The sequence below is a fragment of the Triticum dicoccoides genome, chromosome 7A, assembly GCF_002162155.2.
Source record: "Triticum dicoccoides isolate Atlit2015 ecotype Zavitan chromosome 7A, WEW_v2.0, whole genome shotgun sequence".
NCBI lineage: Eukaryota > Viridiplantae > Streptophyta > Magnoliopsida > Poales > Poaceae > Triticum > Triticum dicoccoides.
This window is the reverse complement of record NC_041392.1, coordinates 583,104,484-583,128,796: the sequence shown is the minus strand read 5'-3', so window position 1 is coordinate 583,128,796 and position 24,313 is coordinate 583,104,484. Positions and strand designations below refer to the sequence as shown.

Here is a 24,313-nt window from a genome sequence, read left to right as displayed (position 1 = left end):
TGGATGCTCATATTGGCTCCTACATATTCTACGAAGATCTTTTATCGGTCAGACCGCATAACAACATACGTTGTTCCCTTTGTCATCGGTATGTTACTTGCCCGAGATTCGATCGTCGGTATCTCAATACCTAGTTCAATCTCGTTACCGGCAAGTCTCTTTACTCGTTCCGTAATACATCATCTCACAACTAACTCATTAGTTGCAATGCTTGCAAGGCTTGTGTGATGTGCATTACCGAGAGGGCCCAGAGATACCTCTTCAACAATCGGAGTGACAAATCCTAATCTCGAAATACGCCAACCCAACTTGTACCTTTGGAGACACCTATAGAGCTCCTTTATAATCACCCAATTACGTTGTGACGTTTGGTAGCACACAAAGTGTTCCTCCGGCAAACGGGAGTTGCATAATCTCATAGTCATAGGAACATGTATAAGTCATGAAGAAAGCAATAGCAACATACTAAACGATCGGGTGCTAAGCTAATGGAATGGGTCATGTCAATCACATCATTCTTCTAATGATGTGATCCCGTTAATCAAATAACAACTCTTTTGTTCATGATTAGGAAACATAACCATCTTCGATTAACGAGCTAGTCAAGTAGAGGCATACTAGTGACACTCTGTTTGTCTATGTATTCACACATGTATTATGTTTCCGGTTAATACAATTCTAGCATGAATAATAAACATTTATCATGATATAAGGAAATAAATAATAACTTTATTATTGCCTCTAGGGCATATTTCCTTCTGTCTCTCACTTGCACTAGAGTCAATAATCTAGTTCACATCGCCATGTGATTTAACACTAATAGTTCAGATCACCATGTGATTAACACCCATAATTCACATCGTCATGTGACCTATACCCAAAGGGTTTACTAGAGTCAATAATCTAGTTCACATCGTTTATGTGATTAACACCCAAAGAGTACTAAGGTGTGATCATGTTTTTGCTTGTGAGATAATATTAGTCAACGGGTCTATCACATACAGATCTATAAGTATTTTGCGAATTATATGTCTACAATGCTCTGCATGGAGCTACTCTAGCTAATTGCTCCCACTTTCAATATGTATCTAGATCGAGACTTAGAGTCATCCAGATCTGTGTCAAAACTTGCATCGACGTAACTTTTTACGACGAACCTTTTTGTCACCTCCATAATTGAGAAATATTTCCTTATTCCACTAAGGATAATTTTGACCGCTGTCCAGTAATCTACTCTTAGATCACTATTGTACTCCCTTGCTTAACACTGTGTAGGGTATACAATAGATCTGGTACACAGCATGACATACTTTATAGAACCTATGTCTGAGGCATAGGGAATGACTTTCATTCTCTTTCTATCTTCTCTCGTGGTCGGGCTTTGAGTCTTACTCAATTTCTTACCTTGTAACACAGCCAAGAACTCTTTCTTTGACTGTTCCATTTTTGAACTATTTCAAAATATTGTCAAGGTATGTACTCATTGAAAAAACTTATCAAGCATCTTGATCTATCTCTACAGATTTTGATGCTTAATATGTAAGCAGCTTCACCGAGGTTTTCTTTGAAAAAAAATCCTTTTAAACACTCCTTTATGCTTTGCAGAATAATTCTACATTATTTCCGATCAAGAATATGTCATACACATATACTTATCAGAAATGTTGTAGTGCTCCCACTCACTTTCTTGTAAATACAGGCTTCACCGCAAGTCTGTATAAAACTATATGCTTTGATCAACTTATCAAAGCGTATATTCCAACTCCGAGATGCTTGCACCAGTCCATAGATGGATCGCTGGAGCTTGCATATTTTGTTAGCACCTTTAGGATTGACAAAAACCTTCTGGTTGCATCATATACAACTCTTCTTTAAATCCATTAAGGAATGTAGTTTTGTTTATCCATTTGCCAGATTTCATAAAAATGCGGCAATTGCTAACATGATTTGGACAGACTTAAGCATCGCTACGAGTGAGAAAATTTCATCGTAGTCAGCACCTTGAACTTTGTCAAAACCTTTTTCGACAAGTCTAGCTTTGTAGATAGTAACACTACTATCAGCGTCCGTCTACCTCTTGAAGATCCATTTATTTTCTATGGCTTGCCGATCATCGGGCAAATCCATCAAAGTCCATACTTTGTTCTCATACATGGATCATATCTCAGATTTCATGGCCTCAAACCATTTCGCGGAATCTGGGCTCATCATCGCTTCCTCATAGTTCGCAAGTTCGTCATGGTCTAGTAACATGACTTGCAGAACAGGATTACCATACCACTCTGGTGCGGATCTCACTCTGGTTTACCTATGAGATTCGGTAGTAACTTGATCTGAAGTTACATGATCATCATCATTAGCTTCCTCACTAATTGGTGTAGTAGTCACAAGAACAGATTTCTGTGATGAACTACTTTCCAATAAGGGAGAAGGTACAATTACCTTATCAAGTTTTCTACTTTCCTCCTACTCACTTCTTTCGAGAGAAACTCCTTCTCTAGAAAGTTTCCGAATTTAGCAACAAAAAGTCTTGCCTTCAGATCTGTGATAGAAGGTGTATCCAATAGTTTCCTTTGGATATCCTATGAAGACGCACTTCTCCGATTTAGGTTTGAGCTTATCAAGTTGAAACTTTTTTACATAAGCATTGCAACCTCAAACTTTAAAAAACGACAGCTTAGGTTTCTTGCTAAACCATAGTTCATACGATGTCATCTCAAACGGATTTAGATGGTGCCCTATTTAACGTGAATGTAGCTGTCTCTAATGCATAACCCCAAAACAATAGCGGTAAATCTGTAAGAGACATCATAGATCGCACCATATCAAATAAAGTACGATTACGACGTTCGAACACACCATTACACTATGGTGTTCCAGGTGGCGTGAGTAGTGAAACTATTTCACATTGTTTTAACTGAAGACCAAACTCGTAATTCAAATACTCTTCTCCACGATCAGATCGTAGAAACTTTATTTTCTTGTTACGTTGATTTTCCACTTCACTCTGAAATTCTTTGAACTTTTCAAATGTTTCAGACTTATGTTTCATCAAGTAGATATACTCACATCTGCTCAAAGTATCTGTGAAGAATAGAAAATAATGATACATGTCGCGAGCCTCAATATTCATCGGACCACATACATCAGTATGTATGATTTCCAACAAATCTGTTGCTCGCTCCATTGTTCCGAAGAACAGAGTCTTAGTCATCTTGCCCATGAGGCATGGTTCGCAAGCATCAACTGATTCATAATCAAGTGATTCCAAAAGCCCATCAGCATGGAGTTTCTTCATGCGCTTTACACCAATATGACCTAAACGGCAGTGCCACAAATAAGTTGCACTATTATTAACTTTGCATCTTTTGGTTTCAATATTATGATTATGTGTATCACTATGATCGAGATCCAATGAACTATTTTCATTGGGTGTGTAACCATATAAGGTTTTATTCCTGTAAACAGAACAACAATTTATTCTCTTACTTAAATGAATAACCGTATTACAATAAACATGATCAAATCATATTCATGCTCAACGCAAACACCAAATAACACTTATTTAGTTTTAACACTAATCCCGAAATTATAGGGAGTGTGTGATGATGATCATATCAATCTTGGAACCACTTCCAACACACATCGTCACTTCACCCTTAACTAGTCTCTGTTTATTCTGCAACTCCCGTTTCGAGTTACTAATCTTAGCAACTGAACTAGTATCAAATACTGAGGGGTTGCTATAAACACTAGTAAAGTACACATCAATAACATGTATATCAAATATACTTATGTTCACTTTGCCATCCTTCTTATCCGCCAATCACTTGGGGTAGTTCCGCTTCCAGTGACCAGTCCCTTTGCAGTAGAAGCACTTAGTCTCAGGCTTAGGACTAGACTTGGGATTCTTCACTTGAGCAGCAACTTGCATGCTGTTCTTCTTAAAGTTCCCCTTCTTCCCTCTGCCCTTTTCTTGAAACTAGTGGTCTTGTCTACCATCAACACTTGATGTTTTTATCGATTTCTACCTTCGTCAATTTCCGCATTACGAAGAGCTTGGGAATCGTTTCCGTTATCCCTTGCATATCATAGTTCATCACGAAGTTCTACTGACTTGGTGATGGTGACTAGAGAATTCTGTCAATCACTATCTTATCTGGAAGATTAACTCCCACTTGATTCAAGCGATTGTAGTACTCAGACAATCTGAGCACATGCTCACTAGCTGAGCGATTCTCCTCCATCTTTTAGCTATATAACTTGTTGGAGACTTCATATCTCTCAACTCGGGTATTTGCTTGAAATATTAACTTCAACTCCTGGAACATCTCATATGCTCCATGACGTTCAAAACGTCTTTGAAGTCCCGATTCTAAGCCATTAAGCATGGTGCACTAAACTATCAAGTAGTCATCATATTGAGCTAGCCAAACGTTCATATAACGTCTACATTTGCTCCTGCAATAGGTCCATCACCTAGCAGTGCATCAAGGACATAATTCTTCTGTGCAGCAATGAGGATAAACCTCAGATCACGGATCCAATCCGCATCATTGCTACTAACATCTTTCAACACAATTTTCTCTAGGAACATATCAAAATAAACACAGGGAAGCAACAACGCGAGCTATTGATCTACAACATAATTTGCAAAATACTACCAGGACTAAGTTCATGATAGATTTAAGTTCAATTTAATCATATTACTTAAGAACTCCCACTTAGATAGACATCCCTCTAATCCTCTAAGTGATCACGTGATCCAAATCAACTAAACCATGTTCAATCATCACGTGAGATGGAGTAGTTTCATTGGTGAACATCACTATGTTGATCATATCTACTATATGATTCACGCTCGACCTTTCGGTCTCCGTGTTCCGAGGCCATATCTGTATATGCTTGGCTCGTCAAGTATAACCTGAGTATTATGCGTGTGCAACTGTTTTGCACCCGTTGTAGTTGAACGTAGAGCCTATCACACCCGATCATCACGTGGTGTCTCAGCACGAAGAACTTTCGCAATGGTGCATACTCAGGGAGAACACTTCTTGATAATTAGTGAGAGATCATCTTAAAATGCTACCGTCAATCAAAGCAAGATAAGATGCATAAAAGATAAACATCACATGCAATCAATATAAGTGATATGATATGGCCATCATCATTTTGTGCTTGTGATCTCCATCTTCAAAGCACCGTCGTGATCACCATCGTCACCGACGCGACACCTTGATCTCCATCGTAGCATCGTTGTCGTCTCGCCAATCTTATGCCTCCACGACTATCGCTACCGCTTAGTGATAAAGTAAAGCATTACAGCGCGATTGCATTGCATACAATAAAGCAACAACCATATGGCTCCTGCCAGTTGCCGATAACTCGGTTACAAAACATGATCATCTCATACAATAAAATTTAGTATCATGTCTTGACCATATCACATCACAACATGCCCTACAAAAACAAGTTAGACGTCCTCTACTTTGTTGTTGCAAGTTTTACGTGGCTGCTACGGGCTTAAGCAAGAACCAATCTTACCTACGCATCAAAACCACAATGATAGTTTGTCAAGTTGGTGTTGTTTTAACCTTCGCAAGGACCGGGCGTAGCCACACTTCGTTCAACTAAAGTTGAAGAAACTGCCACCCGCTAGCCACCTTTGTGCAAAGCACGTCAGGAGAACCGGTCTCGCGTAAGCGTACGCGTAATGTCGGTCCGGGCCGCTTCATCCAACAATACCGCCGAACCAAAGTATGACATGCTGGTAAGCAGTATGACTTATATCGCCCACAACTCACTTGTGTTCTACTTGTGCATATAACATCAACATATAAAACCTAGGCTCTGATACCACTGTTGGGAACGTAGTAATTTCAAAAAATTTCCTACGCACACGCAAGATCATGGTGATGCATAGCAACGAGAGGGAAGAGTGTGATCTACGTACCCTTGTAGATCGACAATGAAAGCGTTAGCACAACGTGGTTGATGTAGTCGTACGTCTTCACGGCCCGACCGATCAAGCACCGAAACTACGGCACCTCCGAGTTTTAGCACACGTTCAGCTCGATGACGATCCCCGGACTCCGATCCAACAAAGTGTCGGGGAAGAGTTCCGTCAGCACGACGGCGTGGTGACGATCTTGATGTACTACCGTCGCAGGGCTTCGCCTAAGCACCGCTACAATATTATCGAGGACTATGGTGGAAGGGGGCACCGCACTCGGCTAAGAATATGATCACGTGGATCAACTTGTGTCCCTATGGGGTGCCCCTGCCTCCGTATATAAAGGATCAAGGGGGGGTGCGGCCGGCCAGGAGAGGGCGCCCCAGGAGGAGTCCTACTCCCTCCGGGAGTAGGATTCCCCCCCTTTCCTAGTTGGAATAGGATTCGGGAGGGGGGAAAGAGGAGAGAGAGAAGGAAGGGGGGCGTCGGCACCCTCTCCTTGTCCTATTCGGACTAGGGGGGAGGGGCGCGCGGCCCAGCCCTGGCCACCTCTCCTCTCTTCCACTAAAGCCCACTAAGGCCCATATACCTCCCGGGGGGTTCCGGTAACCTCCCGGTACTCCGGTAAAATCCCGATTTCACCCGGAACACTTCCGATATCCAAATATAGGCTTCCAATATATCAATCTTTATGTCTCGACCATTTCGAGACTCCTCGTCATGTCCGTGATCACATCCGGGACTCGAATAAACTTCGGTACATCAAAATGCATAAACTCATAAAATAACTGTCATCAAAACCTTAAGCGTGCGGACCCTACGGGTTCGAGAACAATGTAGACATGACCGAGACACGTCTCCGGTCAATAACCAATAGCGGAACCTGGATGCTCATATTGGCTCCTACATATTCTACGAAGATCTTTTATCGGTCAGACCGCATAACAACATACGTTGTTCCCTTTGTCATCGGTATGTTACTTGCCCGAGATTCAATCGTTGGTATCTCAATACCTAGTTCAATCTCGTTACCGGCAAGTCTCTTTACTCGTTCCATAATACATCATCTCACAACTAACTCATTAGTTGCAATGCTTGCAAGGCTTATGTGATGTGCATTACCGAGAGGGCCCAGAGATACCTCTCCGACAATCAGAATGACAAATCCTAATCTCGAAATACGCCAACCCAACATGTACCTTTGGAGACACCTGTAGAGCTCCTTTATAATCACCCAGTTACGTTGTGACGTTTGGTAGCACACAAAGTGTTCCTCCGGCAAACGGGAGTTGCATAATCTCATAGTCATAGGAACATGTATAAGTCATGAAGAAAGCAATAGCAACATACTAAACGATCGGGTGCTAAGCTAATGGAATGGGTCATGTCAATCACATCATTCTTCTAATGATGTGATCCCGTTAATCAAATAACAACTCTTTTGTTCATGGTTAGGAAACATAACCATCTTCGATTAACGAGCTAGTCAAGTAGAGGCATACTAGTGACACTCTGTTTGTCTATGTATTCACACATGTATTATGTTTCCGGTTAATACAATTCTAGCATGAATAATAAACATTTATCATGATATAAGGAAATAAATAATAACTTTATTATTGCCTCTAGGGCATATTTCCTTTAGTAACATCTCTAGGCCGAATAACAATGCTTCATATTCGGCTTGATTTCTTGTACAAAAATATTCTAAGCGGCATGAGGCTTCAAAAACAGCACCACGAGGAGATATGTAAACAATACCAACACCTTGGCCATTGCTACAAACTGAACCATCAAAATATAATCTCCACGGTATTAAATAGACAAGGTTTATATCAATGTCATGCTTGTCATCAATCCGATGTTCAACAATAAAATTAGCAACGATTTGGCCTTTCATGGATTTTAGAGATTCATAGGCCAAATCATATTCAATCAAAGCATAAGCCCACTTGCCTATTCTACCACTAAGAATTGGCTATGCAGCATGTACTTAATGATATCGGTTTGACAAGCTACTACGCAAGCACTCGGCACTAAATAATGTCTCAATTTTGTGCAAGCATAATATAAACATAGACATAATCTTTCAACAAATGTATACCTTGTCTCGGCGTCCAATAAGCGGCGGCTCAAATAAGTGATGGCATGCTCTTTTCCTTTGGTTTCTTGAGTCAGAACAGCACCAATAACTCCTTCCTCTGCTGCAATGTAAAGCCTGAAGGGTTCCCTATGCTTGGGTGCTTTCATCACCAGAGGAGTGCACAAATAATTCTTGATCATATCAAATGCTTCTTGTTGTTTTGCCCCCCAAGTGAAATCAGCATCATTCTTTAACCGAAGGATAGGAGTAAACACATCAACCTTCCCTGAGAGATTAGCTATGAACCTCCTCAAGTAATTGACCTTGCCAAGGAACTTTTGCATATCTGGCTTGCATGTTGGAGCCCCCACTTTCTGTATGGCCTCTATCTTTTTGGGATCAATCTCTATGCCATCTTCATGGATAATGAAACCCAAAAACTTACCAGCTGACACACCGAATGCACACTTCAAAGGATTCATCTTTAGTCCATACTTTTTCATTCTCTCAAAAGCTAAACGCAAATCGGCCAAGTGAGATTCAAAAGCGTCCGATTTGACAACAATATCATCAATATAGACTTCAAGTACGACACCGAGTAAATCATGAAAAATCAAATTCATAGCCCTTTGATATGTGGCGCCAGCATTTTTTAATCCAAATGTCATCACTGCCCACTCGAATAAACCAAGAAAACCAGGGCAACGAAAAGTTGTCTTGGACATGTCCTCTTCGGCCATAAAAATTTGATTGTATCCGGCATTACCATCTAGAAAGCTAATAACCTTATGTCCAGAAGCATCATTAATAAGCATATCAGCTATTGGCATGGGATACTCATCTTTGGGTGTAGCCCTATTCAAATCTCTGAAGTCAATGCACATCCTCAACTTGCCGGATCCTTTCTTCTCCACAGGGACAATGTTAGAAATCCACTCGGCATACCTGCAGGGTCTAATAAAATTAGCTTTAAGCAAACGACCGATCTCTTCCTTGATCCGGTCATATGTTTTTGGATTAAACTTTCTGGCCGATTGTTTATATGGTCTAAAACCAGCCTTTATAGGTAACCGATGCTCCACTAGCTCTCAGCTTAAACCTGGCATCTCATGATATTCCCATGCAAAGCAACAAACATATTCTTTCAACAGCTCGATCAACTTAGCTTTATGATCGGCTCTTAAATTTGCATTTACAAATGTCGGCCTAGGAGTTAAACCATCTCCTATATCTATCTCTTCTAATGGATCGGCCGATGTAAAACCTTGTCCTAATTTATCCATATCATCTAACTCTTCTATGGACTCATACATATCGTTCTCATTGGACCGATATTCTACAAGTCTCTTTTGTAACCAATCTGAGTTAGGATCCATTTAAACATATCATACCTTGGAGCCGATTGCACTCAGTCGGCTTTAAAGAGACGGGCACGAAACCGTTCTTGGTTGCGCTGAGAAAATCGAACTCGGACAAGTCACGTCCCGTCAAGCAAGTGGCATTTGGGTGTTGCCATCCACCGATGCCTCGGCCAAAGCAACACAGGCCGAATTATCCGCATGAATGACTTCCACTTCATCACCAACCCACTGGATCAAAAATTGGTGCATAGTGGATGGCACGCACTGGTTTGCATGAACCCAATCACGGCCTAGTATGACGTTGTAGTTACCTTGCACCTCAGCGACAAAGAATGCTGTAGCCAAAGTTTTACTTCCCACCGTGAGCTCCACATACATCACACTTTTGGCTTCAGTTTTCTCTTTGCCTTCAAATCCATTGAGCACCATGTTGGTCTTTATCAACTCTTCATCATGCAACCCCAATTTTTTGAAGACCGAATACGGCATAAGATTCACCACAGCACCACTATCAACAAGCATCCGAGTGAGCGGTGACCCATTGATATGACCTCTGAGATATAATGGTTTCAGATGCGTTACTGGGTCTTTTGGCTTCTCGAATATTGCATTTTTAGGGCCAAAATCCAGCTGAGCCACCTCCCCTTCCTCATCTACAGCACGAAACTCAGCGGGTAAGCAATACACCATATTAATATCCATACCTTCATGAACCGGTGTAGACTCGTAATCTAACATATCCTCCTCTTCCCCCAGTGTATCCACCGATTCTGAAATTTGTTCGAGCAAAGATGAAGCAATAGGTAACGCAGACGATGCAATGATTACATCGTCCTCCTTTGGTGGTGTAGGTGCTGCTGTGGTGGGTGTAGAAGCCACTGCATCTTGTATTTGTTTAGGCCTCCACACTTGTTTTGTAGGCACCATGGGCCGAGTGTCGTTGAACAACTTATCCCTTTGCTTCTCGGCCTCTTGTTCTGTCATCTCTTGACTCCTTAACCTCTGTAGTTTCCTCTTTTGTGTCTTTGTTAACCCTGGAGGACACCACTTTGGCTGAGTGTATTTAGGATCTCTCGTCTTTACTTGGCTGGTGCTTGCTTCACGGTCATTAGCCGAGTGCTTTGGCGCGATAGCAAGTATCGGCTCAGTCGGATCGTTATGCATAATCGGCTGTTGTATGGCGAATGTTTCGGAGCCCAAGATGAGTGAGTCGGTATCGTTTTTTTCCTTGCCTTTGCTTGACTCGACCATTGCAGCACTTGGCGACTTAACACACCATTCTTGCTTGCCGACCCTTTTTTGATTATCTTGCACTGGCCGATTGACACCATTGTTCAAACGGCCTCGTGTGGGATAAGAAAGTCTCTCACGAACGGGCCTCCTTGGTTTTGTCCAATCCGGATGAAAAGCATAAGGGGTCATTGGGGGCTGCCCCCGTCCTCCATTGAAACCTCCCATGTAGTATGGCGCATAGGGGAGTGGCGGCATCCATGGTCCCGACGCCCATGACCCACATGGCCTCGCATGATGCTGAAATTCTTCCCGAGGAGGTGACCTTGAGCGCTTCAAATTTGATGACCGGTCAGAGCTAGAACCGGCCGCACGATTGGCATACTTGGACAACAACATATCAAAAGTTGGCTTGATTTTCTTGCGCTACACTTTAGACTCATTCGTCTTCCACTTACCAACTTCTGGACTCTTGGGCTTAACAAATCTGACATGAGTGTTCTTTTGCACTTGTGGTTGCCCCCCGAGTGTCGGATTCTTGATGGTGGTCTTGATTATCTCCTTGCCACCAGGTTGCTTATCAAGCACAACCTGTCTTCCCAAGATCTTGTTGTCCTCCTTGTCTTTCCTGGGCTCACCAACAATAACATTAACTTTATTAGCAGATTCGGCTACCTCTGGCCGAATGAGTAGCTTCTTCCCCTCCAAATCCATGGTATTCATTGGGAAAGGTTGTTTATCAACTTGCATCTCAGAAAAGTTCAATCGTCCGTCATTAATTGCCGATTGTATCTGTCGTCGAAAAACATTGCAATCGTTAGTAGCATGAGAAAAAGAATTATGATACTTGTAATAAGCGCACCGCTTCAGCTCTTCAAACGGCGGTAAAGTATGAGATATTCTAATAATCTTAGCCTGCAGCAAAGCATCAAATATTCTATCACACTTAGCAATGTTAAAAGTAAACTTCATCTCTTCATCACGATTCTTATGAATCGGTTTCAGATCATTGCAAGTAAATGGTTTGGCTTTAGATGGCCAAACAAATTCAGTAGAAAAAATGTCACCCTCATCGTCCGAGTGATCACTATCATATTCCACCATATTCATCTTTGGACGATCGACTTTGTATCTATGCACTTCTTTCAAGTCTTTGCTTCGGCTTTCCTGAGCCAAAGCCCTTTGTAAGACTTTGTTGATATTTAAGAACTCATAGCCTTCTAACTTTTCTCTAATGGGAGTTCTCAAACCACTCAGCACTAGGTCCGCCAAGTCCCTCTTAGTTATCACCAAACTAAAACACCGGTTTTTTGTTTCTCTGAATCTCTTGACGTAATCGGAGACCGATTCATCATGCTTCTGTTTAACCGATGTTAGATGTGACAATTTGAGTTCATTGTCGCCGCTATAAAAGTGATCATGAAATTTCTGCTCTAGCTGCGACCAAACTCGAACGGAACTATGTGGTAAAGAAGAAAACCATGAAAATGCGGTACCGGTTAATGATAGAGGAAATAAACGCACTTTCAACTCATTTAGTGAGCCTGCTTCACCTAATTGTGCCAAGTATTGGCTAACATGCTCCCATGTGGTTTTTGTGCCCTCTCCATTGAACTTAACAAAATCTGGAATCTTATATCCCGGAGGGCACTGGATGGCATCAAAGTACTCGGGGTACGGCTTTTGGTAAATCCGATTCCGAGATAACTCAACTCCAAAATTCTCTGGAAGCATCTTAGCCATCTCCTCTCTAAGATTAGCTAGACCATCATCCATAGTGGACGATGCAACTTGTGGCAGCGGCATAGGAGGAGTAGGACTACTAGCAGTAGGTATGAACTGTGGCATGTATGCCGAACTATAGTTCGGTAATGGCCGAGTGGTTGTAGCTGTAGGTAGGGTTTGGTTCAGCGTTGCCATCGAACCTGGCATGCTCATAATAGGATTAATGGGTGCAGTCACAATCTGATTTGTTTGAGTAGGATAATAAGTCATCGGAACAAAACGGGACCGAGGATGATCGCCGCTCCGTCCGTCTATCTTGGTGACGTCCAAGCTAGGCAAGCGTAGGTCAGAGGCGGATGGGGGGAAGCACGTTACAAAACGGAGACCAAAAAAGAAGCTAGTAGTAGAAGAAGAAAAAGGAGAGGAAATGGAGCATCATCATCATCACTCGGACACTCGGAATAATAAGTAGTAGATGGTTAGGGAAGGGACAGGTTACACGGCCCCTTTTTTCCAGGTTTGGCCTCATGCGTATGATACTGATACTGATATTGTGGAGATTCTTTTGCCCTTGATATGGCTTCTCGGCACAAGTTGATTTACAGATTCCCAGGTTTGTGTCTCTGGGAAATCTTTCTTGTGCCGCTAGGTGCACATTGAAGCCGCCGAACTAGATAATGCCCCGCACATTAGCATGTTGACATAAACGTATAAATAGATGTTTTAGAAACAAATAAACCTAATGAAAAAACAATGTAAGAGACCGATAAAGCATGTGAAGTATGTGGCAAAATAATGTGTTAAAATATAAAACATTTGAATTAACCTTAATGTGACGCTGTCTTAAAAAAATGAGGCATGAACCATACACTTTTGCTCCAAGCGTCCAACACATATAGTGTCCATGAGCATAGATAACTCAACCCCCAAAAAAAGTTTAACTTGTATCTGACATGCATAACTTGATGACGTGGCATGGTTTGCATGGATACATTAATGCAAAATTGCAACGTATGAGTGTATGCATGACTTGAGGATGTCACACAGTTTCGATCCAACGGTCTATCAATAATTGACGTGATGTGGAAGCGCACATGCTGAAAGAAATCTACTAGTGGAGAGTTGCTATTTGTTGACACACGAACACGTCACGTGTACCCTCGACGCCGGGGGTGATGCACCGCAGCTCACGTCGAAGGAGACCCGACCGACAGCGCGATACGCAAGACAGTCGACGGGCGCTTTTGCAGACCCGAAAACCCCACACCCCTGGGAGGGATCCCGTCAGGGAGTGCGGCGGCTATGGGCTGCCCTAGGTCGATTCGCTCGCCCCTAGAGCCTCGGGATTCGCAGCTCTCAAACACGAAGAACAGCGAAGAACGAGAGAGAAAAACGGTGGAGAGATAAAACATAGATGAAAAAGTAGTATATTGGTTTGTTCGATTGTATGTTGTTCAATCGGCCGTCACCCCTTGGGTATATAAGAGGCGGATGGACTTTCCGTACAAGGAAATGTTAGAATTCACGTCCAAAACCCTAGTTTGGGTCCAACTCGGAATCCGGACTTTCCAAAACTGTTCGGTTTACAACCTGGCAGCACCTTGCGGGTCACTTTTGAGGAAGTAAACGATCTCGGATTAAAACGTGCCCAAAAGTAATCTTGACCGTTTCGACGAGACGAACAACTTTCATGTTGAACATTTTTTTATTAGAGGCCATCTTGAGAGAGTTTTTGGCTGTTTTCCGAAGTCTGCAGCAGAAAAATCCAAACCCCGGACGGACATGCCCGGAGTGTCCGGCCTACAGCAGAAAAATATGGAATCCGGAGGGTTTCCTCCGGAGTGTGTGGCCATCTACTGTAGCAGCATCTTGTAGCGGCCATAACTTTTGCATACGAATTTGGATTGGGACGATCTTTATATCAAAATCGATCGTTTCGACGAGACGAACAACTTTCATGTTGAACGTTTTTCCATCCGAGATCATTTGAATAACCTTTTGAGCCCATCTTCAACTTCTCGTCCGATTGACTATCACAGCCTCCAACCCGGCAAGTTTTCCATCCGAGTAAGCTTTCCACACCGACAATGTTTCTACCCGGCAAGCTTTCACATCGGCAAGGTTTCACTCCGGCAAGGTTTGTACTCCGGCAAGGTTTCACTCCGGCAAGGTTTGTACTCCGGCAAGGGTTCCTCCCTGACAAGGTTTCCACCCCGGCAAGAGTTTTCATTCAGCCGGCAAAGGCCAAATACTTTCTCACTCAGGGCCGGCCCGCGAAGTGTTGCATCTAACTTTTGCATACGAACCCGGATTCTTAACCATGCCAAAATCTGGTGTCAATACTATTTAGATATAGAAGATCACACGCCATTTTCTAGCTTCCATTCTCTTTTTGACATGGTGATTTATTTTCTCTCTTAACATCTGTGAAGTTCAAAAATACTTTCCATGAAAACCCTGCAAATTTAGTTTACTCTTTCAACATATGCGCAAATTGTTACAATTGAGTTAGAGATTCTCGGTTTTTGTGTGTGGCAAATCTTTCTAATGCCGCCACATGCACACCAAAATTCCAAAAGAAAAAATCGAGTTCGTTATTTTTAGACAACAAAGATTTTAATCCTACCACGTACCATTTTGACAGCTTTTGGTTCCCTTTTCGAAAATGGTATTTTTTTCCCTCTTTAGCATCTGCGCAAATAAAAAGAAACAGCGAAAACCCTGCAAATTTTGTTTGTTAATTTTGTTTCAACCGTGACCGTTCTTTTTTATACAGGGAAAAAGAAGTGCAGTTTTAAATTCATCAAAAACAGAGTTTTGCATATATCTCTTAAGTCAAAGTAATAGCGTCAAGGAGATCGCAAAAAGTAAATAAAGATGCATATGCCTATCGCAAAAATAAATAAATGAAGATGTATATGCAACAATTCTATAAGTAGCAAACACGAATGCGGGACCAGCTAGGCGCATTACCATGCACAACCGCAAGATTACAACTAAAATTCCTGTATACTACAAATATATACAAATTAATTGCTTGCTTTCGACGGGCATGGCGAACAAGCCCACCGTTTAGACATGTCTAAACACAAGAAAGACACGCTCCCCAAGCCTTGTTCCTTTCTCCAAAGGACACGGGGGCTCCCAAACCAAGCACAAATACGCAGGTACAATTGCTGAGTGGTCGCTGGAAATAGCCACCACCCATCCAACTTGACCATGACTTGGCGCTCAAGATGCCCGATCGGCATTTCAATGGTAATAAATTGGGGTGGATTGCGCAAAAGCAACTGTACATGAACGCACACACGAACCAAGCAGGAGGGAAGGATGGATGGATGGATGGATGGCAGGAGATTAATTGGGCGCCGTCGTCATCGAGCACCAAAGTCCCTGTCAGCTATCGGCCCCCTGGTGGCCATCTTCCCGCAAAAGCAGAGTCCCCATCGGACGGCCCGTATCGCTCGGCGTGGGAATCCGTTTCCCTCTTCTTTTTCTCCGCCGTATCCCCCATGACATTTCCCTTTCGCCCCTCACATCCCACAAGATATTCTTATCGCAAAATGAGCCCTCGAATGGTCTACACATGTACTACTTGTGCAAAGGGACACCTATTTAATTGAGGGCCATTCTATTTAATTGAGGGCCATTAAGACTATGAAAAACCCTTTCTCATGGTGGTCTGAAAACTGCTTATAAGCTACTTCGTCCGTAAATAAATATGAGAGTGCTTAGATCACTAAAGTAGTGATATAAACACTCTGATATTTCTATACAGAAGGAGTACTTACATAAAGTTGATTTACTATAAAACTTAAATAAAATTGTTGTGCTCTCAAACGTGAATTTCTTAACTAAATTCGTACACCTAATGCTAGCAATTTATTATTAGACCACAACCACATAGACCTAGAGAATACACCTTTCTTCTTTTCGCACTCGGGTCTAGTAACAAAAACCAGCAGTACAACACCCCTAAAATGATTTTGTCAAATCAAAGTCCCCTGGGTCCGACCATTTTCATCCTTCTGATTGGGCCGCCGCTGCATCGTTGGATCCAGCCTGTTGTTGATGATGTAGACGGAAACTTCTGAAAGCTACCGCCATGTCGGATCATTGTCTTGAAGAGAAAACCATCACACTAGAAGAGCCACGGATCCAAGAGCCAAACCACAATTATTTCTCATGGGTCTCACGCCAACGTCGGATGTGGCGCCGACGTGTGAGAGATGAGGCGTGAATACCAAACTTCAAAGGTAAGCCGTTTGTCGCCGTTGTGCCAACAAACGCCGATGAGCATAAACCTCACTGACTAAATATGCCATCGACGCCGCCGCAACCAACCACCGCCGAGATGGGAAGACATGAGGAAACCTCATTCGCCGAACCAGCACCGCCAGCAACACGTTGTCAAAGAATATTTTATTAAGCTTTGCCACCACCATCGCCGAAAGGCTGAAGCGATGAACAACGAAACCCTACCTAAGAGCCCCCCAAACATTAGAAACTACAACACCATCTTGTAGATGAGGGCCTCTCTGCACTCCCACATTAGCAAAGCGAGTAAAGGAGGAGGATGTTGGCGACTTACCGGCCAGAGAATGGCTCTTAGGGGTCGAAGAGGAACGGTTGAGCAAAAGGGAAAAGAACGACATAACATAAATTTCTGTGGATGATCGTGGCCTCCCCGCACTATCACACCGGCAGAGCCAATGGAGGAGAAGGAAGCCAGAGCTTGCCCCTCTCCTAGGGTTCAGACGGGTATGGTTGGGGAAAAGGGAGGACGACGGCATAGTGCGCATTTCATTCATGAATATCCGAGCGAGAATATTTTTTCATTCATAAACAAACCAAAGTAAAACCGAGCCGTTGCCGGAGAATTGCGCGATTACGTGAAAGCATGGGCGGGGAAACGGAAAAAGGCGATTTGTTTTTGGGAGCTTTAGCCATCACAGGAAAGAACCGCGGACACGTCTCTGATGCAAACCCAAACCGCCTTACATCGGCCTCCACCGCTCCGTTTTCGCCTTTTTTTTCTTTCGTTGTTTCTCCCCCCGTCCGTCCGTCCCTCTCCATCTCCTTGTCGAGAAGAGGAGGGAAAGGGGAGGCATCCGTCGCGCCCGTCGATATATATCCGTGTCCATATATAAATACCGCTCCTGGAATATATTTCCGTGTTTTTTCCCTTCCTTTCCTGTGATATATACGATCACACGACACCGCTTCCGTCCCCTTCGATCTCCAGAAGCCCCGAGTGCACAGGATTCAATCCCCTCCTCACCTCCCGCCGCCGCCGCCGCCGCCGTCGCCTACTCCGACCTTCCTCGGTTCTTCCCGCCCGTCGACCAGGTAACGGCTGATTCTCGTTAATACTGTTGTTATCGGGGCCCCCGGCCGTGATGGAGCCGTCGCGTCACGACTGCTTTTTCCCCCTGCTTCTGCATTCATCTCGGGCATGCTTTGTTCGGCTGGCAGATTGATTGTCTCTTCTTCTTCGGCGTCGTCGTCTTCCTGGTCTGCCGCTGCAGGAGCTGATCAATCCGGTGACCCTGGAAGAAGATCGGAGGGCGCCGTCTGGCGGTGACATGGTAAAGTTCTCTTCTTGGCGGATTATTAATCTGTACTACCACTGCCGCTGCTCGTGGCGGCTAGCACGAGGCTAGTAGGGAGTTGCATTTTGTTCTTGGACGGTGTGGTTAATCAATTGTTGTATTGCGTGTGTCCCTCGTGGAGATGTGGTGCAGGTGATGGTGAGCGTGCAGCAGAGCCCCATGGTGCGGTCGGAGGAGGACCTGGGCCCGCCGTGGCTGCGGCCGCTGCTGGGCACGAGCTTCTTCGTGCCCTGCCCCGCGCACCCGGACCTGAGCAAGAACGAGTGCAACCTCTTCTGCCTCGGCTGCAACGCCGGCGCCGGTGCCCTCTGCTCCTACTGCGTCCCCGCGCACCGCGACCACCACGTCGTCCAGGTACACACCACTCTAACCAAATCATCCATGGCTGGATTGTGTTGTGTGTGTGGTGGCATGTGAATGAATTCTGATGGATGGATGGGTGGACATGGGGGGAGTGCAGATACGTCGTTCGTCGTACCACAACGTGATCCGGGTGTCGGAGGTGGGGAAGCTGATCGACATCGCGCACGTGCAGACGTACGTGATCAACAGCGCCAAGATCGTGTTCCTCAACGGCCGGCCGCAGGCCAGGCCCGGCAAGGGCGTCACCAACACCTGCGAGATCTGCTGCCGCAGCCTCCCGGACTCGTTCCGCTTCTGCTCCCTCGGATGCAAGGTGAGTACTCTAGCCACTCTTTCTCATCTCTTCTTCTTCCTCCGTCTCCTACAAGTTCCAGCCTACAGTCCCATGTCTGCCACAGCGCAATTTCTCCATTTTCTTTCTCTCCCTGAAAACCATTCTTTAGGACCAGAATCCAAAATATGTCTGAGGAAGCTTCTGTTCATGCGGTGGGGGTCAACGGCAACCCGAGTGCAATGCGGTGTTCTCCTGTAGTACAGTCCTGTGCATGTCGGCTCTGATGATGGCCCGGTGCGCGGTGCGGGTTCAGTTTACCCAGGGAGTGGCATAGCTAGCGCTCACGCGTGCACGCGTGCGCGCGCCGAGTGTCCACGGCTCCACGCCACGCGAGGGGGAGAAAAGCAGCCGTATCCTACCGCAGAAAGGGGTGTGCTCTAGTGGTGGTGAGTGAACTTGCGCACACAAAGCAGCATCAACTTGCGAATAAGTTGTTAGCATTCTCCAGGGGGTTGCCGCCGTGCGATCTCGTGGCCCCCTGCCAAGCAAGTGACCACCGCTGTTACCAACTGCATTGGCCGGCACTAAGCCTGAGAATAGTGCATCTTTATACTGGAGTGTTTTGTATTAGTAGCAGCGTAGTGCCATGCAGCAGCGCAAGCACGTTTTTGTCTTGCTTTTCTTGCTTCCGTCCCCTGCCAAGCTAAGCTAGGCACTGCTTTGCCTTGGGGGAGAGGAGGGCTTGGAGTGAAGGCTGAGGATTGATGCCCTTGCAAAAACAGCGACCAAACCAAGCCAAGCTAAGCTAAGCTAGCTGCCTATATATAGTGACTTGTTATATTTCCGGGATTAGCTTGGACCACACAGATATGCACCAACCAACAACCTCAGACACCTTTTGTTCTCTCCGGGGACTACATAAAAAAGAGCTTAACCGAGCCGGCTTGACGGAGAAACTAAGGCCCTGTCAAGCATAGCCAGTCAGTCATTAGGTTCAGTATAACTGCCCCGGATCAAGCTTGCATGGTAAGGTTATTCGGTCTTTCTTTTCGCCTGCTACCAATCTTTTTGAGGAAGTTTTCTTCTAATCTTGGACTGCAATCCTGTGGCATTCCATCCCAGTGATTGCCCCTCTCAACTTCGGGGCTCGCGTTGCCGTTAAATGCGCCTGAAATGGGTCCACTTGTCTATATGTATGTCTTGTTCTAGCCGGCCTGCTCATCCGTTTCCATCGATCCGAGCAATAGAGGACATGGACCAGTATGAATTTTGCCGGAAAATATGATACTATATTGTTTGTTTGGTGTCCTTCAAATCATAACCTGAAATTGCCTTTTATGCTGGCTGTGTGTGCCGCTCTCTTCTAGCATTATCTATAAAAAAACTTGTTCCTTGTCTATATGTAACCAGTCAAGAGGTAAGAAAATATCTACTGTCAGCTAATTTATATCCATATGGCTGCAAATGGCAGTGAGCATTAGTATATATGTTGAGAAGTGCCCGGCCCTAGGAGTTGAAGCTTAAGGTAATACATTTAGGTAAAGGCTGCTTTCAGGGAGTAGGTAGTGTTGAGACATCATCTCCGGATCTTTCAGCCATGATAGGCTTGCTTTTGTTTGCTCTTTCAGAGGCGAACGCATTATCTTTTGCCAAGTTAATTAACCCCCCCTTTCGCTTCGGAAAAGAGAGGGTGCGCGTTATCCAGATAAAGTTGACTTCTCCGAGGCGATGCTCTACCGAATCATGCGCCTGTCATGTGTTTGTCTGGTCCGGTTTGGATATATTTAGCCACGGATATGCATGGTGAATGTTGCAAATTTAGGTGTTCTTGGTTTGCAAGTTTGCCATACCTAGGGACTAGGAAGAATGAGAAGGGATTGATACCTTTTCTGATTAGATACCGTTCATGTCTATGTGAGTTATGATAACATCATCTCTTCTCTGGAAGTTGCTACCTAGAAAGTTACATTCATTTGCTTCACTTTTTTTTAATGTGAAAAAAATCATCGCATCATCTTCACACATGTCTTCAATGGAGAGGATGGATGACTAGCTAATGTTCATCTCATTGTGTGCCGGGCGATTGCTCAGAATCTTCAGTTGCCTTGATCCAAATTGAAAAGTGTCACTAGGGGCAGGTAGGGTAACTACTTGTGCAAGCTCCATAAATTTATAAAAACTAGTCGGTGTCAATGGGACAAGGGGATGATGTATGTACCCGGGGGTTTCACTAAGTGCACCGACGACAGGTGGATAACAATGGCTAGCACATCATGAAGTTTTTTCAGAAGTCTTCGTCAGCTCACTTCCCCGTTTCCTTTGAAAGCTACCCATGTGGCCATGGAAAATTGAAAACACTGTCGTGTGCATTCAGACTACATTGATTAGTGCCGTGATTTTACTTGTGGTCGCTTCATTCACTGACGCGTACTTGTTCCTGGCGTTTGTGTGGTTTTTCAGCTCGGGGGGATGCAGTGGGACCCGACCTTGACATTCGCCATCCGGCCGAAGCGTAGCCAGGACTCCGGCGGAGAAGGGTATGGCTCCGACGACGACTCGTTCAGCCCGAGGAAGCAGCTCCGGAGGGCCGGGTTCGAGCTCGGGCGGTTCGACAGGGGCGTCCGGTGGTCCGACGACGAGGGCAGCAAGTCCAACACCCGGCCGATGACGCCGACCACGCCGCCAATCAGCCGGTGCAGGCCGTCCAGGAGGAAGGGCATCCCCCACCGCGCCCCGTTCTACGGTTAGACTTCCGGTGGAAACCACTCTACACCAAAAGTGACAATGCTACTACTGGTATTGCAATGCAATGTGTGTCTGGTTGGGACTTGGGACTGAGTAGTGAAGTGATCCAGTTAGTAAGATCACTAGCTAGGTATTAGCTATAGCATGCATGGTATATATACTTGTATATATATACATATACATACACACAATAATGTAGGTGGAGTGTGTGTAAATATGATATATTGGCGAAGGTTGCCAATTCGCATAAGGGTGCAAGGGCATGCATGGGGGCATGGCGCGGTGCCCTAGTACTTCATGCAGAAAATAAGGTGAAGAACGACGAAGAAAGGGGTGGTAAGAAACACAGCTAATAGAAACATAGCTAGGGTTTTTAGCTTGGGTAGGGTCGAGATTGATATGTGTGAAAAGTGATAATCATCATGTATATGTCTCGGTTTGTAGTGGTTAATTTGGCTGTCTACCCCACCCAATGTGTTTATTAGCGTTGCGGTGTGTAGTTAATTCAAGGTCAGGTAACTTACAGGAACATAATAATTTGTATATACAGTTATATTGGTATTGGCAGAAAAAGGACGAGGACTTTGCCTCAAGCATGTGTTGTTGTTGCTGCTGCTGCTGCTGCGACTATTGCAGAGCTACATATACGTTTCAGTAATGTCTGTTTCGTAATACTCCCTCCGTTCCAAAATAAATGACTCAACTTATATTAATTTTGGGATGAAGGGAGTATATGAATTATGCGCTGGCGCTTTCTCCTGATTATGTACTGCAAGGCGTTCATTTCTGAAGGTTTTGAACCATCAGATAGCCACTCGAGTGCTGGTACTATGACGGCAATTGTTGCTTCTTCTATAGTTGTAAGAGCAACCCTAGCAAATCTGCTAAAAATGTGTAACGTAAATTTTGTTTGCGGTATGCTCTCAAACGAATTTGCGGTATCGTGCAAGACACGGCAGAACAGATATGCTAAAACGATAATGCAAATTTAAAATCAGTTTCGTGCTACAAAGTTCACCACCGGAGTTTATCATGCTACGCATTGCATAAGAACATGGTTCAAACTAATTTAAACCTAGGGATTGCCGGCTCATGGCTGGACGCCGAGAGGAGACGCCGAGGTAGAACTCCTCTGCCGACCTTCGGAGAGCATGGGCGTAGGCATGCTCTTCCTTGGCGGCGGCGGCGAGACGCTCGTCGATGCCTTCTTCTCTAGCCGCCACCGCGCACTAGGCGTCAAAGAGCTCTTGATCCACTTCCGTACACCTCTTCGCGTGCAGGTAGAGGGCCACATCAAGCTCTTTGAAGCGGGCCCACCCATCCCAGCTGCCGCTACGGGACAGGCACTCGCGCGCCTGCTTCGGTTGCCACGACTCAACGCATGCAAAACTGGAACTGTCGGCCTCCGCGTCGTGCCAGGTGCGCTTGTGCAGCGGTGATCACCGCGGCCCCACGCCCACGTGCACCACCGGCCATGGATCTTCGAGAAAGGGTAAAAAACGTGTTGAATCACTTGCCGGAGAAATGAAGAGAGATATCGAAGGAGGGCGGATTGTGGCGGAGGGGGAGGGGGATATGAGACGGGAACATAAAACGCCCCACCCCATATATATAGCGGTGGAAGGGGCAATTTGCGGGCCGCTCGTATATACTGCACCTGTTCAAGCTCGAAAAGGCAAAAACTGTAAAGCCACCAAAAATATCCATGTTGGCAGCGATATAACACATGTTAGAGTACTTTCTTGTACCAACCTAGGCAAGCCACGCCACACATGGGGCTCCCTCGACTGGGCCGGCCTAGTAGCTAGTTGTACTAGCATTGAACAGTCCCAAAAAGTAGCCCGCCTGTGATCAAAGGTCCTCCCGACCACTAGCCACATTCAAAGAAAATTCAAACATGTGTTTATTAGAAGTAAACTATTTTTGAAACATGAAAATTTATTTTTTTTGAAATATCAAACATTTTTAATACGTGAATTAAAAAACAGGGACGTGTTTTTGAAATTTTGAAGAAAAATTGGAAACATGAACATTTTGAAATTCCGAACAACTTTTGGAAAAGGGAAAAGTTGATCTGTGAGCAATTTTTTAAAACAGAATTTTTTTTTGAAACTCCAAACAATATTTGAAAAGATGCACATTTTTTATTTGCGTGCATTTTTGAAAATAAACAAATTTTAGAAAAATTGTGCACAATGATTGAAAAAATATGACCATTTATCGGCAATACGAATGATTGTGTAATTCGGAACAATGTTCAATATTTTTGAAAATTCTATCTATATTTTAGAATTATAAAAAATCATTTTTTAAGAAAAAGAAAAATGAAACCTATGAATTGACGGAATAGAAAAAATCATTAAAAAACGCGAAGAGAACAAACAAAATATCGATCCTAACTACTTGCGCTGGCCCATCTGCGGTTTGATCGCTGTTCGGCTGTGCGAACCAGCAGCATTTTGCCGCAGATAAAGTGCATTTCATTAACTGGCGCCTGAAGCGTTCGGAAATGTGCCGGCCCATCTAGGTTCAGCAGGAGGGGGCTATTTCCGGTTTTGGGATTCTTCCCAGTCGGGTTTTTTTTCTGGACTGGTTTCTGTTCGTTTTTTCTCTCTCTTTCTATTTTTATTTGTTTCCTTTACTCTTTTTCCTTTCTTTTTCTTTTTCTTTTTTTACTTATCTTTCCCTTTTTTCACAAACACACAACCTTATTCAAATTTGATAAACTTCTTTTCAAATGAACGATCTCTTTTAAAAAAATGAATGTTTTTTTTCAACTTTGATGAACTTTTAAATATTTTTATGAGCTTTTTCATATTTCGGTGAATTTTCTGAAAATTGATGAATTTTTCTTAAAAACTATATATATTGTTTTTTCAAAATCGATGAACTTTTTTCATCGATAAACTTTTTAAAATTTGTGAACTTTTTCTTAAGTTCAATGAACTTTTTCAAAATTGACGAACC

The 24,313-nt window shown here is 44.1% G+C and overlaps 1 protein-coding gene across 2 annotated transcripts; it reads left to right on the top strand.

The window, feature by feature from the left end:
* Positions 1–17,474: 17,474 nt before the first annotated feature.
* LOC119330354 lies at positions 17,475–21,939 on the top strand. Of its 2 annotated transcripts, none has more exons than XM_037603463.1 (5): positions 17,475–17,701; positions 17,828–17,940; positions 18,086–18,318; positions 18,425–18,640; positions 21,062–21,939. In XM_037603463.1, exons 3-5 carry the CDS (start codon positions 18,100–18,102, stop codon positions 21,347–21,349), a joined length of 723 nt encoding a protein of 240 aa, XP_037459360.1. In that variant the 5' UTR covers positions 17,475–17,701; positions 17,828–17,940; positions 18,086–18,099; the 3' UTR covers positions 21,350–21,939. The 2 variants fall into 2 exon arrangements, with proteins under 2 accessions (XP_037459360.1, XP_037459359.1); XM_037603462.1 differs by having other exon boundaries at positions 17,477–17,701; positions 18,097–18,318.
* The last annotated feature ends 2,374 nt before the right edge of the window (positions 21,940–24,313 follow it).